Source organism: Stegodyphus dumicola, chromosome 3 (assembly GCF_044657685.1).
Source record: "Stegodyphus dumicola isolate Sdum_Otavi_A_Nest chromosome 3, ASM4465768v1".
In the NCBI taxonomy this organism is placed as follows: domain Eukaryota; kingdom Metazoa; phylum Arthropoda; class Arachnida; order Araneae; family Eresidae; genus Stegodyphus; species Stegodyphus dumicola.
This window is the reverse complement of record NC_140770.1, coordinates 278,040,587-278,058,032: the sequence shown is the minus strand read 5'-3', so window position 1 is coordinate 278,058,032 and position 17,446 is coordinate 278,040,587. Positions and strand designations below refer to the sequence as shown.

At 30.1% G+C, this 17,446-nt stretch overlaps 1 protein-coding gene across 4 annotated transcripts in view; it reads right to left on the bottom strand.

Annotated features, from left to right (window-relative positions):
* Positions 1–17,446, bottom strand: part of LOC118191108 (ubiquitin carboxyl-terminal hydrolase 25-like) — a 159,402-nt gene that overhangs the window by 31,735 nt on the left and 110,221 nt on the right. For 3 of the 4 annotated variants that reach the window (XM_085814212.1, XM_085814214.1, XM_085814213.1), the window contains exons 15-19: positions 12,420–12,648; positions 9,723–9,920; positions 5,999–6,135; positions 4,229–4,425; positions 2,763–2,930 (exon numbers count right to left, since the gene is read on the bottom strand). In XM_085814212.1, coding sequence (XP_085670338.1) covers positions 2,763–2,930; positions 4,229–4,425; positions 5,999–6,135; positions 9,723–9,920; positions 12,420–12,648 — 929 coding nt within the window. The remainder of the gene's footprint in view (positions 1–2,762; positions 2,931–4,228; positions 4,426–5,998; positions 6,136–9,722; positions 9,921–12,419; positions 12,649–17,446) is intronic. The other variant, XM_085814215.1, reaches the window with a different exon arrangement.

Sequence of the window (17,446 nt, the reverse complement as noted above, 5' to 3'; positions counted from 1 at the left end):
TCATTTGTTAATATAATTTTCAAAACATTTGGTGTTCAGCAGCATGCCTTTATGAAAATTCAGGCTACGCCCCTGATTGTGAGTAACAATCATTTAAAAAAATTAAAAAAGAGAAGAATACAGGTTAAACAGCCCCCTTCTGGCCAACATGGTTAAGAGTTAGTACAGCACATGAATAACTTTCTGAAATAATGCATTTGACTCTACGGGAGTATAAGCCATCATATCATCTTCCATTATGACATGGAAAACTTAATTGCTAAATTAAGTCATTTTTAATAAAGCCAAAATGTTGGGTATCTTAACTGATCATGACATGACAAGACTTTATCAATTACATGCTGAACAGCAGATTAGTTCTTCTCCCCCCAAGTTCCAAGATGCTTCCATAATCTCTTCACAAGACCTCTGTTTGCCTGATTTCATGCAAATTCTGCCTTTATGTTCTTTGGCTAATTTCATTTCAGAATTTTCTTACACTTCTGTGTACTGAGAAAATCTTGAGTGAGGAAGTAGAGCTTTTATTTACCAAAATACTTTTAAATGTGAAGAAAGCAAAATTAATAACTAATGCCAAATAATAAAGTTAATTAAAACTAACTGTAAATTTAACCCTTTGCGGCACAGTGTGCCCGGTCTTAATTTCCGGAATTTTTCACCTAAAAATTTCCTTCTGTACGCACAGAAAAATTGAATGAAAAAGGATTTATAGGTTACTATAGGTTACTATGAACCTTCTTTGTTTATAGAAGATGGCAGCTCAACACAAACCAGTCCATATAATTTAACCATGTTTAGTTTTTTAAGACCCTCATTTTTCAAAGAAATCTTCCAAATTTTTTTAGGATATAAAAGGAATTGTTTGAAAAGAAATTTCTATGTTATTTTTGGGCTGTATGCTAATCTCCTAATTCTATATTAAGTTTTTACCTTGAAATCTTGCCTAAAATCAAACTGCGAATCCTATGTGTGCCCAGACCGGGCTCACCGATAATCTAGGACAACTGAGAGTCTGTATTCTTTGTTTCTCCACATCTCATCAGTCAGTTCATTGACAACAATGCTAGTTTCAGCATTCTTTTCGAAGCTCTATTCAATCAGTGTGCCACTTAGGGGCCACCCACAGAATTAAAACGATAAGTGATATCTTCACAAAATTTTACTTGTGTACTTCTCTAGGTAGACTGCATACCTTTTTTTTTTTTTAAATTAAAATTCCGACTTTAAAAGGTAGCGTGCTGGAAAGGGTTAAAACAGAATGGCACATACAGGTGAACAATGTGAAAAAGAAAACAATTTCTTCACTTCATATTGGTTAGGCTGCAATCCCGTCCCTTCACTTTCGAGACCAATTTCAATATAAGAAACTAGTTTTTAAGCTTTTTTTTTAGTAATGTTTCACCATCGCATTTTGTTCTGCAGCATACCTGTCAAACATGAAATAGGAAAAACTGGGAGTTTGTTGGCTTTTGCACAGCACAGTAGGATTATTTTAAAAGAAGTTAAAATTGATTAAAATTTGCTTTATAATATATGATTCAGCTTTTTCAACTATTCAGAAAGATTCTGACATAAAATACGCTAATATTTAATTACATATTTAAAATTGTATGTTCTTTTTCTTATACTTATATACTAAGAATTTTTTTAGTGGAAAAGAAAAGCTTTAATTTCTAAATACGAGAAAAATAAAATTAATAATTGGTGTACAAAGTATTGTGTGGATAAACTTAGTAATGTACTATGTATTTGTAAGATACTTTTCCTTCCTTACGATGTGCCTTAAAATGTCCAGACTCTGAATCCCGGCCAGGGTATTCTACATTTTTTACATCTCCTGCCTCTAAAAAATCCAAAATTCGCTCTACAGTGATGCAAACTAAAATCCGATACATGATAAATTCACCACTACCAGGATTGGGTGACTAGGTTCAAAACTTCCTGTGCTGTCATGGTGTAATTGGAAGCATGTTCAGCTAGAAATCGAAAGGTCTGGACTTTTGAATCCAGTGAAGGCATTGCATATTTTGAAATGGACCTACAGACTTGATATATTGATTAAAGCAAAATTAAATATAAAAATTTATGAGTTAAACATTGGTTGAATGTTCATATAAGTATCAGACATGTCTATGGTAGATTAAGACAATTCAGATCAAATAAAATTTAATAAGGAAAATTATGAGGAATACTAAGGACATGGGAATAAAATTTCCACAATTTAAACTTCATTAATGAAACGTTAATTGTGCAAATTTTATTTGCACATTTTAAGTTTACTTTTTAAGTTTAAGTTTACATTTTAAGTTACTGCTGAAAAACACTTTCATTTGTAAAGGCTAAAAATAAAAAACTGGGAGAATCAACAAGTATGCTGTAGTTTGATACGTGGAAACACAAAGCTGCATCAGTAGCAACGAAATAAAAGGCTAAAAAAATTTTTAAAAATGGGAGATTCAGTAATCTACAGGGAATCTTCAGACAAAACCAAAAGAGATAAAATCAATGCAATATGCATAGTGAAAGGTTACAGTCAGCCAACTTGAAGACCCTTATTTTCTCAAAATCTAAACACAGTTCAAATTTTTGATTATTTTCAAAGCTTATTTATCAAACAACAGGTTTATTCCCTCATACATTCTGTTCGAACTTCTGATGCATTTTTTTGAAGCACCATTTTTAACAAACACATGGCAAACCATTATTATTTTTTATACCCTGCTTACTCTGAAATTATTAATAACCACAAATATTAAACTTACTTTTTCTGCTGGTGATAATTTTCGATACCAAGAACAAAACAGCTGACCAATTTACGAAATGTCTGATACTCTTGATGCCAATTTTTATACAATGTAGAGTGGTGATCATTAAAATTACGCCTCATATTGTCCAGTTTCAGAGTAGCTGCATCTTTCATAAGGCGCCCACTAAAACAGAGATTTCAATATTATTAAAAATTTATTGTATAAACTTTTACTTAACTTTTTTTTTTCAAACTATATACAACTAAGATGGTATTACTGACTAATAGAAGAAATTCATACACTTTGGTTTTTAAGATCATACTTCAAATTTTATTACAGGGTTCCCACTCAAACAGAAGAATGAAATTCCCTGACTTTTCCAGGTGTGTTTCAAGAAAACGCTAGACTATCCACGTAGTGCACATTGGCTGTGCTGAGGGTAAATTAATTATGGTACCACTTGAAAACACAAAAATTTGCCAATTATATATGACTTTATATACATATACATAATTCCCAAAGCATTACTTTTATAACTACAATAGGAGTTGTTTTCTCCACTGAGGACAGAGATTATAATCTGCCCAATCGGGATTTAAAAATGTCTTTTTTGCAGCTAAAGGAAGAAAGAAATGCATTTAATGATATTTTAAAATAAATTCAAATATTTTATACTTATTCAGCAGCATACTTAGGTAAAAATTATATGCACTAAATTTTGTGACGGTCTGTCATGTTACTGCTAGAATTAGTTTCACAAGTATGCCAAAGAAAATTGCCTGAAATTTAAAAGTATTAGCAACTAATAATAAGTAAATTTGGAAGCAAGAAGACACATTAAATGATATGAGTAACATTAAAAGAAAGTTACTTGAGGGTTAAAGACTGAATTACAAATATCAATGGTACTTGGCAAATATAGATATATTAAATGGTTAGCCTAGATGACAGAAATTTTTTTAAATTGCAAAATGACAAATAAAGCATTTAAGAAAGAAGAAAAGGTTTAAAAGATTTTGTTTTATATGATAATTTACTTTAGTTCAACGTGCACTACACATGCACATGTGACTATGTGGATTCTCAAGGTTACTGGAAACTAAAGAAGCTAGAAACTTGCTTCGTTTTTCTAAAAGACAATCTGATTGGCACTGCGAAAATTGGCTCTATGCTAGCTGTCTGAATGATGCTCACGATAGATGATTCTCAAAGAAAGTGATTGCTTCCGACACTAACGCGAAAATCGCTTTTTTGAGAATTGCAGTATGAAACTCCGCGACTTTTACAGATACTGACTAAAATATTTAAATTCCTTAACTTTTTTGGTCAATTTTCAAATTCCCTGACTTTTCCCGGTTTTCCAGATAACCCTGTTATTGATTTGTATCAATTTTTCAAAGCACTTAAATTTTCTCAGTTTCATTCATATAATTTAAAATTTTACAATTCTAGAGCAGTTATAAATAATTAATTTTCCTTACTTTCGGAAATCATCCAATTCAGGCACCAAAAACTGCTCTAAAATGGACCATGTAAGAAATGGCTCAGGAGAATTAGAATTCATTGCCATATAAACACCAATATGTTGTAGTCGAGGGTCTTCAGATGGATTAGCGGGAAGTCTTGCCAACCTTCTTAGTCTAGAACTTTCCTGGTGAACTATCTGCACAATAAAATTCTAAAGAATACATGTTCTTCATAACATCACACACAACACACCAATGTAAGAAATAAATATGCTTAACATGGCATGGAAAATTTTTGAGTACAATAAAAAAAAAAATTATAAAATGTTATTAATAAAATACAAATCAGTTACAGGACATACTAACCCACAACTGATTTATATCTCATTCACTTTTTGTTAAGGCAGAAAACTAAATTACAGTGAACCTCAGTTCATGAACAAATTTTCTGAACAAAAAACATTTTGGATGGTGAAGAAACATTTTGGATGGATCAACAATAAATGATTTTCAAAACCATTTGAAGCAATCTGTGACATATTTCAAGACTCAGCGCCATCTAGAAATACCATTTAAATATTTTTAGTAACTCACCTCATTAGCAAATCTGTGACTCCCGAGTGCCTGAACACAAGGACCATGACTTCAGTCTGGAGGAAATTATGGTTAAACCATGTTGCAGTTAAAGTTTAGGGAGGCTTCGCATTGATTAATTTTTTGTTGTCAATGATATTGTGTCTTTAGGCCAGACCATGGGAGAGAAATTAACAGTGCTGACACAGAAGAGTCAGTGGACAACCTCAAAAAATGAGCTCATAAAAAAAACTGGGATAATCATTAAAAAAACTATATATATATATAAAACTGGAACAATTTCAGCAACAAAATATGATTACGCGAGAAGGGACTTCAGGGAAAGCGAATACGATCCTAGTTCTTTGACCTGCAAAATAAGAAAAGATCTAAAGTTTCACTGAAAAACATTATCCTAATTAAGAAATGCCAAGCTATATCTAAACAATTTCAGTGACATTGCCAATATGTCACTTTAGAAATATTCTAATATGAAGACCAATAACAAATCACACTGCTGAAATTTTGAGTGAAATGGAGGTCCAGTAAATTTGAAGTATAGTTCAGCAGCTTTAAGAGATAAAGAAAACAGACAAGAGACACAGCTACCTGATGTTTTTGTAGAAGGGAATTTCTCACTCAGACTCTAATATCTCCACCTTAACACTTTTCATTCACGATAGCAGACTTTCCTTTGCATGGGTATAGTAAAATAAATTATCTACTTTCCGTTTAATATTGTGTTTAACCTTTCCTGTCTTAAGATTTAATAATTCCAATTTGTTTTGTGATAAACCTGTGCATAAAATAATGTTCTAAGATTTTAAATAAGCTAGCATATCTCCTCCAGAAACAAATTAATCTTTTTTCAGTTTTAGTTTATAAACATTAACAATGACAAACGGCTTTTAGAAGCAATTTAAGTTCAGGAACCGAGGTTTCACCTTTTACAGAATTATAAACATAACTGAAATTGTATAGCAGCTGAATTTTTCATGTAGCAATGGTTATTGAACATACACAGTGTCATGCTTATTTATAAGCTACTTGAAGGATATAGCCTTATAGTCATAAGAAGTAGCTGGCAAGTATGAAACATGACTGTATGCCATTTGAGAGATCTTTTACAATTTTTTACAAAAATTAATATTCATATAAAATCTCTCTTTTAAGAGGAAACTTTAATTTGCATTTTCAAAGTGCTTTTCTTACCTCTGCAAATGCTTCGGCAGCTCCATGTCCCGAAAAGATTTTTGCATGTTCAATTCGACTAAGTGTTGTTTTGTGCAATAAGACAGCATGTTCCATGCTTAAATTGCTAAAAAATCGAGCTGTGTTCTCATCCATAACTATGAAGAAAAGAAAAGAATTATTTATTTCTTATCAAGAATATTCAAATTTAGTAAATCTCAAAGAAAATATGGAATATTAAATGACTAACATTTAAAGGATTACAGTATAATTATGAAAAAGATTAATCTAAATGATTGCATATAAATTCCACTTTTTATCTAATTTTTGTATAAATCTAGAATCGTTTCATTAAGAAAGTATTAACAACCAAAGCTGAAGTTGAAATTGGGAGCAAATAAATGTTTGGGGGGCATTAAAAATTTGATCTTTCAGATTCCAGCCTGAAACCTGAAGACCAAACTTTAATCCAACAATATATTTTTAATAAGAATTATTATTTACCTACAATAAAAAATTGAATTTTTATTTTAAGATAAAAAATACCGGATCTTCAAGAAAATTCTGCTCTTTTTTAAGGTTTCGATGGTCATCGATGAACTTGGCTTGCATTAAAGTGGGTGCAAACAAACACAGCTCGTATTACAAATTTATGAGCGATAGATATTGCATGTATTTAGGAAGAAAGAATTGCTCAATCTTGCAACTGTCAAAGGATTAAATAAAAGTGCATTTTTATCTAATCTTTTTGTTACTTTTAATAAGAAATGACCTTGATTATACCTGACTTGTAGGGGAAAAACTATTATTTCTACTCACATGATGTTATGTTTTTACAATGGTAAACATGAAGAAATAAAAAGTTCATTTTCATCATATTAGGCTTTAAAAAAATTCAAAAAAGCAAAAAACACCAGTCAGATAGCTTGCAAAACATGTATACGGTGCAAAGGCTGCTTCTAATGACCCAAAAAGCTAATTAACTAAAAATTGGAATAGAGAATGATTGTCTAATTAAGCTCTTTTTTGAGATGATGAGCAGGAATCAATCTTACCAGTTCTACAATGTACATTTCATTCATATATCACAGCTGTATTACAAATTTAAAATTTTCATTTTTAAAAATTTAATTAGTCTCATTTGTATATTTACAGTCACGTTGGTTATTTATATACATCTTTTTCGGCGGTGAGGGGTCTTTTTTATTTATTTTTGTGGTCTTACAATGAGACCTGCTTTTGAATTTAGGCAGATTTTAAAACTAAAATTCATTTTATATCAATAAAAGCAAAATTAAATTTTAAAAAAACTGAAAGGTTTCAGATTTTAAATTACGTCCAAAGGGGCTTTTTTTCAAAGTTCTGTGTGTTACCTCTATTTATTAAATATCATGTTCTTTGCACTTAAAACATAAAATTCAGTTCAATAGCAATGTCGCAAATTCATTTTAAAATGAACATATCTTTAGACTTTCCGATACACAGTTCTGCACGCTGGAGGTAAAAAAGTCCCCCCCCCCGGTAGTGTTGCCATTGCTCGCTTTTAAATCCTTGAGTTTGTTAATCAAAAATTCGTTAAAGTTTTACAAAATATGAAATCGATAATAAAACAAACTCCAAATTAGGGCTTCCAGATGACCATATTCGGTGGAGGATTACGTTATTCAAAATTTAATGGCTCTAGGTACCATTGTTTTATCACAATGCGAAAAATATACATACATTTAAGCAGATTTTTCATTATTTAATTTCTTCAAATATAATGCAGGACTCTAACATTTGGTGGCAACAGTTTGAAAAGTGATTCAACGAAAACAAAAGGCCTTTAGGGACAAAGAACCTTTGGACTGAAAAAAAATTATATCACAAAACTGAAGCTACATCATTACAATATTTCCAGAGCATATTTTGTTTCTCTTACTTAGCATTAACCAATTTCATAATTTTGAGTGAATAAATTCAAAAGAGAAGAAAATTTGCTTAAGTCCTGCTTAACTTTCTTAATTACATTATACAGTTCAAGTGAAATTTCATAAATGAACTTTCTTTTTAATATACAAGATTTAGTGTATCGTAAATGGCATTAATGTACACTAAGATTTTTTAAAATAGCGTACAGGGGCTGTTCACACATTTTTCAGACGATTTTACTTCATAATAAAATAAAATCTTCTGCATGGAACAGTGTTTTTAAATGCATATCTATTTTTGAAGGTATAAATTATAGTCTGCTACTTGGAAATATTGTGTTTTCATGCAAAACGGCTCTATTAAAGAAGTAATGGACAGCAGGCTATGTTTCTGCTCTTTCCAAAAAAAATTATTCATATCTAGCAATTAAAAAATGCTGTGAAAGCCATGGCTTTGTGATATCTAAAGCTATGATAGGTAATGTTGTCAATTAAAGGGAAAAAAACATCAAAGTTTGGTTTCAAGAGGAAGAATTTTTTTAAATACATATCCAAGCTAAAAACAGAACTTTTCAAATGTTGGAAATGTAGATCTTTAATGTTAAAAGAAAGTCCACCAATTCAAAAAGCGTTTACAAAATCATTAAAATGCTCAGTGTCAACTGCAAGCAAAGTGTATAGCGCTGATTTGAATCTTAAAAACATTATATGCATAGGTCTTTCTCCACGACATATTGGCGAACACAGAACGTGATGCAGAATTCTTTATGAGAAACATTTATCGGAACAGAAATGGATAAATGTTGCCACAAAAGATGAATCTTGGTTGTATTTAAATAACTGCAATAAAAAGATATCCATTTATTACCAACGAAGAGGGGGAAAAAATCTTAAAACATAGTTCAAAGAATCTAAAGAAAGTTTTTCAAAAAGATTTATGATTGTTGCACATTTTTCATATAACGGCTAATTAAAAATAACAAGAGTGGAGAAATATGTTAAGATCAACTCTACATATTTATCAAGAACATATTTCATACCCAATTTTCAAACACACAGTGCAATTAATCAGCAGAAAAAGCAAGTAGCCACACATCAAATTAATTTCCCAGTGGAAAAAAAAATGAAACAAAAATCAGGTATCAAGGCCATATTTACTCACATCTGTTGAAGTATCACTCATGGATTTTTACACTTTTGGACTTTTAAAAAGTGGACTACCCATTGACCTACAAACCTCTTTGGACTTTGGAAAGCTGTTCAAGAGGAATGGGATAAAATACTTCTTCTGATTTTACAAAAGGCTTCCTTATCTTGGAAATTATAGTGTAGAAAGATAATGAGGATTTATGGTTATCAATGAGAACATTTAAAACACAAAATTTTTAGGTAAAATACTTCTGTAAATACAATGGAAATTTACAAATACAAATGTGAAATACAAAAATGTGAGAACAGCCACCGTATTTTTAGGAAGGTTAGCAAATTTCTTCCACGGTGGAAAAAACTTCATACATGAGTCTATGTCTAACTGATTTAAACAGTTTCATTATATGAAATTTTTGGAGAAAATTATTTTGTATTGTGTTGCAAATAATAAAATACTGATTTTCATATAAGTTACACTGCTATTGGTAAATTTATTTCTTTTAGCATTCTCGTATGGTACATCAATGTTAATTTTTTCCATTTACTCCAGTTTTGTTTACTAATCTGGATGAAACAACCCTCAGCTAGATATGTGCCCCTCCCCTTGTGTGTATGTACATCATTTTCAGAAAACATGCAGAATCCCTTGTGGTTGTAAATGAACTTTTTTAAATAGATTTACTTACCCATTCTTTTTTCTGCTATAATGGTACAATCTCCATCTCCTCCAACAGTCATCGTAGATGAATCTTTTTTGCGACTTTGTTCAAAATCCCACTGTTCCATTTCCATTTGAAATGCCTCATTGTCATCTTCAACATACTGTTGTAAGTCTTCAGGTAAAGTATATAGATACTCGGGTCCAATTTCAACTTCTTTATTTTCTAAAAGCATAATGGTGCCAATAAAGTACAGAATAAAAAGATTAAGAACAAACTATGTCAGATATGTGCACAAAGAAGGAATTTCATAAGCCTAACCTTTTAACCATATATATATATATATATATATATATATATATAAAATAGCATAATTTTTAAAGCCAACAAACACATAACAGACGCCCACATCCATTACATATGAATACCATGAGATGCTTAAAAAGCATTATTGCAGAAGCCCATTGCTTCTCATGCATAATTTCCACCATTTTCAAGTTAATGATTCATTGTTCTGGGATTTTTATCAATTTTATTACAGTATACCCTTGCCAAGCACAGATTCTCAGAACATGATTTCTCACATACAAGTTATCTTAATTGTTTCATCCTAATTTGTCGTAGAATTTCACCCACAGTTTCATTCAGCTTTTTTATTTGTAGCATATATTTTAGAACATGAACATTTTATAATTTGAGAGGACTGATCTCAGGATTAATTTCATTTGAGAGGATTTATTTTTTTAAAAAAACTTCCCTGACCTTTTCAAAAAAAAAGGATTGATTTTCTTAATCGAGGATTGATTTTTGAATTAATTGACTTTCTTTGATCATCTTTTAATTTCTTTGACTTTCCAGGTGAACGGAAGCTCCATAATAATTAGTTACATAATCTGCTATAAATTAACGATATATCGATTTGAAATTTGAATTCAGTGAAAATATTAAAATGGTATTTAAAAAATAAGACAAACTTTCATACATAAAATGTCTCACAAAAATTACCAACTACTATAATATTTTAATTTTGCTAAGTAACGGGAGAAAAGCTTTGAAATAAAATAATAAAGAATATTTTCTCTTTGAATACATATTATCTGAGCTCTCTCTTTGGACTAAATAAATTTGAAAAAATAAACAACATTTTAGGCTGAAATGAAGGAAAAAAAAAGAGATAACACAAAATTAATTGGACACTTTCCCAATTTCTAATTAAAATTTCTGCAACAAATAAAAACCAAACTTTTATTTAATTGGTTTGATAAAGAAGCTAGGCAAAATAAAAAAAAAATGTTTGCTTATATAATTCAAATTTTATTTTTAGAAAATGCTCGTTATTTTATGGTTTTCTTGCAATGGCTCAGTCAAGAAAGTAAACATCATTAGAATGATAAAGAAGCTAGGAAAAAATCTAAAAAATGTTTGCTTTTATAATTCGAATTTTCTTTTCAAAAAACATTCGTTATTTTAATGTTTCCTTGCAATGGCTCGATTGCAAAAGGAAACATAATTAGAAACCCGCAGATTAGTTATTGATTTGCATTAAAAGAAAGGGAAACCTATTAGAAAAATTGCCTATTTAAAAAAAAAAAAACTTAACTCAAGTGTTTTTACAGTTTTTGGTATCGTTAAGTGTTATAACATACACAATCTCCAAGATTGAGTGCTCCTTAACTTGTTGCAAAACTTTATGCATTATATGGAATTATGTGTAAATCCAGAAATTGTAAGAACAGCAATGCAATCTGCAGGATATCGTGGGCGAGTAGCAAGAAGAAAATTTTAAGTCTGTTAAAAAATCCCAAAAATTTTGACTCGCTTTTGCAAAATTGATGAAACAAAAGACACCTCGACTACTGGGGGGGGGAATTGCTGTTTGCTGATGAAAGCAAATTTAACATCTTCGGCTCAGATGGACAAGTGATGGTGTGGAGAAATCCCAAAGAAGAATTTTGGAAGGAAAACTTGGTATGAACTGTTAAAGACAGCGGAAATGAAGTTATGGTATGGAAATCTAAGGCACATTCCGGTGTTGGTAATATAGAGTTTATAGATGTTATTATGGATCAGTACAATTACCTTGACATCATACAGCAAAATTTGGCTTCGTCAGCACAAAAAATTAATACACAAAATAGTTTTTAAATTCTACCAAGACAATGATCCAAAGCATATTGAGCCCAGTGTTAGACTCTGGCTGTTGTATAAATGTTCAGAGGTAATTAAGCACCACCTCTATCACTAGATCTTAATCCTATTACACATATTCGGCAGAAAGTGGAATCGAAAATTCGAAAACAGAGTATATCTTCGCAGCAGCAACTGAAAGCAGTGATTCAAGAGGAGTGACATTATATAAGTTCAAAAGTTTAAGGGGGGAAAAAAAAAAAAAAGTTGTGGCGTCAATACCCAAAAGTTTAAAGTGATCAGGTGTAAAGGTAATCCCACAAAATATTAAAAAACAAAAAACAATGTATGCTTTTGTCATTTTTGGCTGTTACTAAAAGTGTTCAATTATTTTTGTCAGAATATTTTTTCTCATTAAAAAAATGATATGGAATTTCAAATTTATACATGATCAAAATAAAAGTCTTTCTTTTTGCTCTTATTTATTTTAGTTTTTATGTACATTAAAGAATACAAAAATTCAAAATGTTCGATCATTTTTGTGAACCACTGTATGAAAATATTTTGACACATATTAAAGGAAAATACATAAATTACCATCAAAAAGTTCTGGCCTTAATTCATCAACATATAACAAACAATAAGCTGATGCATAATGGTGACCACCCATAGAGTCTTTCTGAAGTTCAGTCCATGTTGCTTCAGATACAGCTACATCATTAAACTTGAGCCAAAGTCTCCTATTAGGGCAATATACATAAGCCCAGTAATGACCAGAAGCAGCTTGGCCTTCATGAACTAAAACAGCATGCAGTCGATATGGCTTCTAAAGAAATAAAGAAGCAAAAGGTAAACAAATATATAAATAAATGCTCAATTTACCAATAACCTAATCCATTTTAATATTTTATAATTTTAATTTGGTTTACAATGCATTGGGCATTTCTAGCTCACATCTCATAGACCACAATGTTTAAATGGCCAAAGATATTTTATATAATGTACAACATCTGCAGGAAATTCAAAAAGCATGAATTATAAACCCTTTACAGATGGGCATCCCATGTATGCATTCCCTACAAATGTCTCTCAGATCCAGGCATCCCACCCATGCATCTATGCAGAGTGAGGTTAAGGAACGGGTGATGCATATGTGCATTTTCAGCTGAACAATTTTTTAAAGACCATTTGATGGCACTCTATGTCCATTACATTTGAATTGAATATAATTTTAGCTGTCTTCTAATTTAATTCTGTAATCTAATTGCCCTAATCTTCAGTTTGATCACATTCTGTCTAACTTTGGTGTCAGCTGTTGCAGGGAAGGAGGGAAAGCATAATGTAAACAGAGCTTGGCTCTTTAACTCACCAAGAGATATAAACATTTGTGTTTCTAAATATCTCTTCAAACTCCTTTTTTATTCTTTTTTTCTACTACATAGGGTGTTTTAGGGTTACTACGTGGTGTTCTGTTATGCTTTTATTGCTTATATTTTGCACACTTCTCTTTCTATAGGAAAGCTTTGACTTCAGTTTATTATGGAAAGCAAGCACTATTTTATTACAGGAAGGATTAACTCATAGGGTAAATAAGCCAATTAGTGACACAGATAAGAGTGATGATTCATTTTCTAAAGAGTTAGAGAGAGTGATGATTCGTTTCCTAAAGAAAGGTAGAGAGTGATATTTCTAGTGATTCTGAGAGAGATATTGTATCGGAGACTGAGCTCACTGAATGCTTGCCTTCCACTTCCCATGACAGATTTTGCTATTTCTTGAATTTTTTAATTAATTTTAGTTAAAAAATAGTAAATTAGTTTTAATTAAGTTTATGAATGTATTTTGTCCACAATTTTTATTTTTCTGAAAATTATTTCTCAAAGTAAGCAATTTTTTAATGCATTTTCATGTAACGTAAAGGAAAAAGATTATTAAACGTTAATTTTAACATAAATGATAGTATAAGTAATAATCTAAAAAGGTATAAAAAAATTATAAAGCTAGAACCTAAATCCACCCTCTAAAATTAGGTTTAGTGACCAAAATTAGGCTTTCTAATTAAAGCAAAACCTGAAAATAAACAATGATAACCTATTACATTTCTTTTATTTATTAAATTTTTCTTAGGTGCATTCAGGAAAAAAAAATATCTTTATGTAAATAACTGTACACTTCTTTACTTCATATTACACCTTTCAGCTACTTAAACCCCGTTCACAAGAGCAGATTCGACCGGCGGGGAAAACCGGTTCTTCCAACGTGCCCTATTCACATGGCAAACAAGCATTAACTGCTTCTCCAAATTGGAGGTAGAATTTGTCAGAATGCTCCTAACTCTCAGGAGCAGGGCAAATGGAGAGATTTCCTGTACTAATGCTGTGCGATCGTGCAATTCTCTTAATTTTAGTTACTGCTCGCAGGATTGTCAGCGAAACAATCGCGCTGATAGAAGTCTGAGGATGTGATAGCATCCCCCAAAAATGTCCAAGATGCGGAAATTATAGACAAATACAGACAAGATATCTGATGCCGGGTATTCTAGAAATATCATTCAAATTAAAACTAAAGTTAAGACAAGTGCATATCGCCTTCAACGCGACAAAAGACTTGGTACCTTTTTAATGATTTTTTTTTTTTTTTTTTTAATTTAAGCATTTCATCTACTTTTTATGAATATTATTAAATGGTTTTGTAAGACAAAATAATTTTAAGCTGAAAAAAAGCTTTCGCAAGTAATTTTTTTAAATTAATTTCTGAGAAAAAAATAAAAATACAATTTTATCTAAAATCATTAAAACATATATGATCTCGTCTTTTCATTTCAAACAATTTTTCTTTTTAGTATTTTGCAAAACCGATCTTTGTTTCTATAAAGTACATAATTTTAGATAAAATAATAAATAATTTAGTCCATATCTGTATATGTTTTAGGACTTTAAGTAAAAGGATTTATCAAAAAAATGCAAAGGTTTTTCAGTTTGCATTTGCAGTTTAAAGAATACAAACTGTCTAAACAAACATTAAATCATTTCAAATTTCTTTAAAATTTTCTTAACAAATTTCAATACACATATATATATATCAAACCTCGTGCTATTTATTCAATTGATAAATACAAACATAAATTACAAACCTTTTTTTCAAACCTTATCTGGCCAGAAAAATTGAAAAAAATCATAAAACGCAAGCAGAATTTTTCTTTACCTACTTTTGTTTTGTAAAACACATTCAAAACAATTTTAATACATTAATTAATTATAATATAGTTACGTGCGTACGGGTTCGTAATAGATTGATAATAGTTCGTAAATGATTGTCATTGCACTCAAATCCAATGTTAGCTTAATTAAATTTATTTTATCAACAGAAACACTTCAAAGTTCTGGAATTTTCCACACAAATACTCGTACAAGTGTTTAGAATATCACTAAGTACAATCAGTAGTTATGCTTCAATCTAATAAAAACGTTAAACACAATGCAATGCAAAAGGCATCTTAAGTCAACTCAGAAATATCTCCGATCTCACGCTGAACTAATAACTGGCAACAATAACAACTTATAAATAATGTCATAAAAATAGTGTGGTATAATGAGATTATTACTTTAAAACCGATATTTCAAATTGATGCCCAAGAAGAACAAGTATTTCCCATTCTGCTTCATTGCATATTTTTTAAAAAAGAAAAAAAATCATCCAATTTAATTCCCTTTATCATTTTTTTTTTTTTTTAAATGTGAAAAGTTTGTTTTATAAGTTGTGAAAATGTCGGAAGTTCGTAACCAATATATTTTTAGATATGAAATTTTAAAATTAATGGGCATCAAAAAGTCTATAAATATGAATGGTTTTCAAAAATTCTCCTAAAATATTTTTTAAAAAAATTACAGTAAAAAATTTCGCTTAATTTTTTTCCTCCACTGTGTCTTATGCTGCAAAATATAATATTCTGAGATTCTCAGTTTATTTGTTAATATTTGCAAAAAAGTTGTTTCAACTTTAAATTTGAAAAAAATCTAATCCTCTAAAAATCAAAAGCATGACACCACATCCACAAGCAATGTATGTACAAAGTTTGAGTTCTATATCTTATCGGGAAGCAGTTTAAAAATCTATGACCATCTTTTAACCATAGCGACAAACACCAAGAGTGAACTAAATAACAGCTTACAAAATAATAATAATTAAAAAGCATATATTTTTCAGGAACCATTACGAAAGTTCAGGTACCAGTTGCGAAAGTACAGTTTACAAAATTAACAATAGTAAACGGCAGCTGTGCGAAGGAGCGTTGCATGTGAAAGGGGCTTAAATCTCATGGCATTTCATTTCAATAACGTTTGTAAATTTGAGAGAAAATTATTAGAAACTATCTGTATCAAGAGTTACGGATGCTCATCAATCAACCTAGTTCTTTTTTTTTTTTTAATTATTAATTTTCAGTTGCACGAGGAGGGAAAAAACTGTTCATATATATAGATATGTATTTCCACACAAAGTGAATATTTTTAAAACAAAAATTTGTAACTGAGGGTATTTATGTTTTGACAAATACAAAAAAAAGGGGGGGGTAATCAAATCTTCAAACTTTGAATAAGATTTATATTACAGTCTAAATGAATTAGATGCAGTTGTAGTTCTCTTGGGGCATTATTCATATTAATTTTTAATCATAATGAAAATAATGTAAAACTGGACTCAAAATCATGAAAATCTTGACCTTTTTTTTTCGAATTCTTGCCATAATAATGCAAACTAATTTGCAGAAAATGTACTTAAAGGGCTAATAAAATTGCTCTGGGGCAACAAGTTTGAGATAACCGACATATGCAGCATTTTATCCACTTCTACTGAAGTGAATAACAATTTTCAACACTGAAAGCTGCAACAATTTTTTCACATACAGATATTTCCTGTAAAACAGATAGATTTTTCAGAATAAAAATCAGATATATCGGTACTTATAGGAAAACTGAAATGATATATTGATTTCAGTCTTTCCAATTTGTATTAAATAATTTTGCTAATTTATGTGACATCTTATAATTGCATCTCCCATACTTTTATTCATTTTTATGTAACCTTTACAAATAAATAAGACTTTTTTTTAACATTGATGTGCTTTATTTATTCCATAATCCAAACAAATTTTGCTAATTTCTTCATCTGTAGTGTTTTCTATAAGCTATATGTTTCAGCCTCGCGTTTATGAGTATTTTTATTCCTAAATGTTGGTTGCTTGTTCATATTTTTTTAGACTTATAAAATTAAATCAATATCAATTAAAATTCATGTCCAGTAGCTGCAACAAACTACAGAACCAACCAACTGAAGATTGTACTGGCTAAATATTTTGAAAGGACTATCAGTTTTGAACATTTATTTTCTAAGATAAATACATAAATAAAACAAAATTATTTTAACAAAGTTTAAAATCTAACTGCACTGTAATGCTTATTAAAATTGGTGATAATGAAAAATATCCCAGTAATTCACATAAAATTATTTTCAAAATGGTTCATTATTAAAAATTATAATAACTGCAACACATTGACGTATCACAGTTTTCTCCAACAGTAAAGATACTTAATTTTTCATGAGGTTTCAAGATTACTTATTTAACA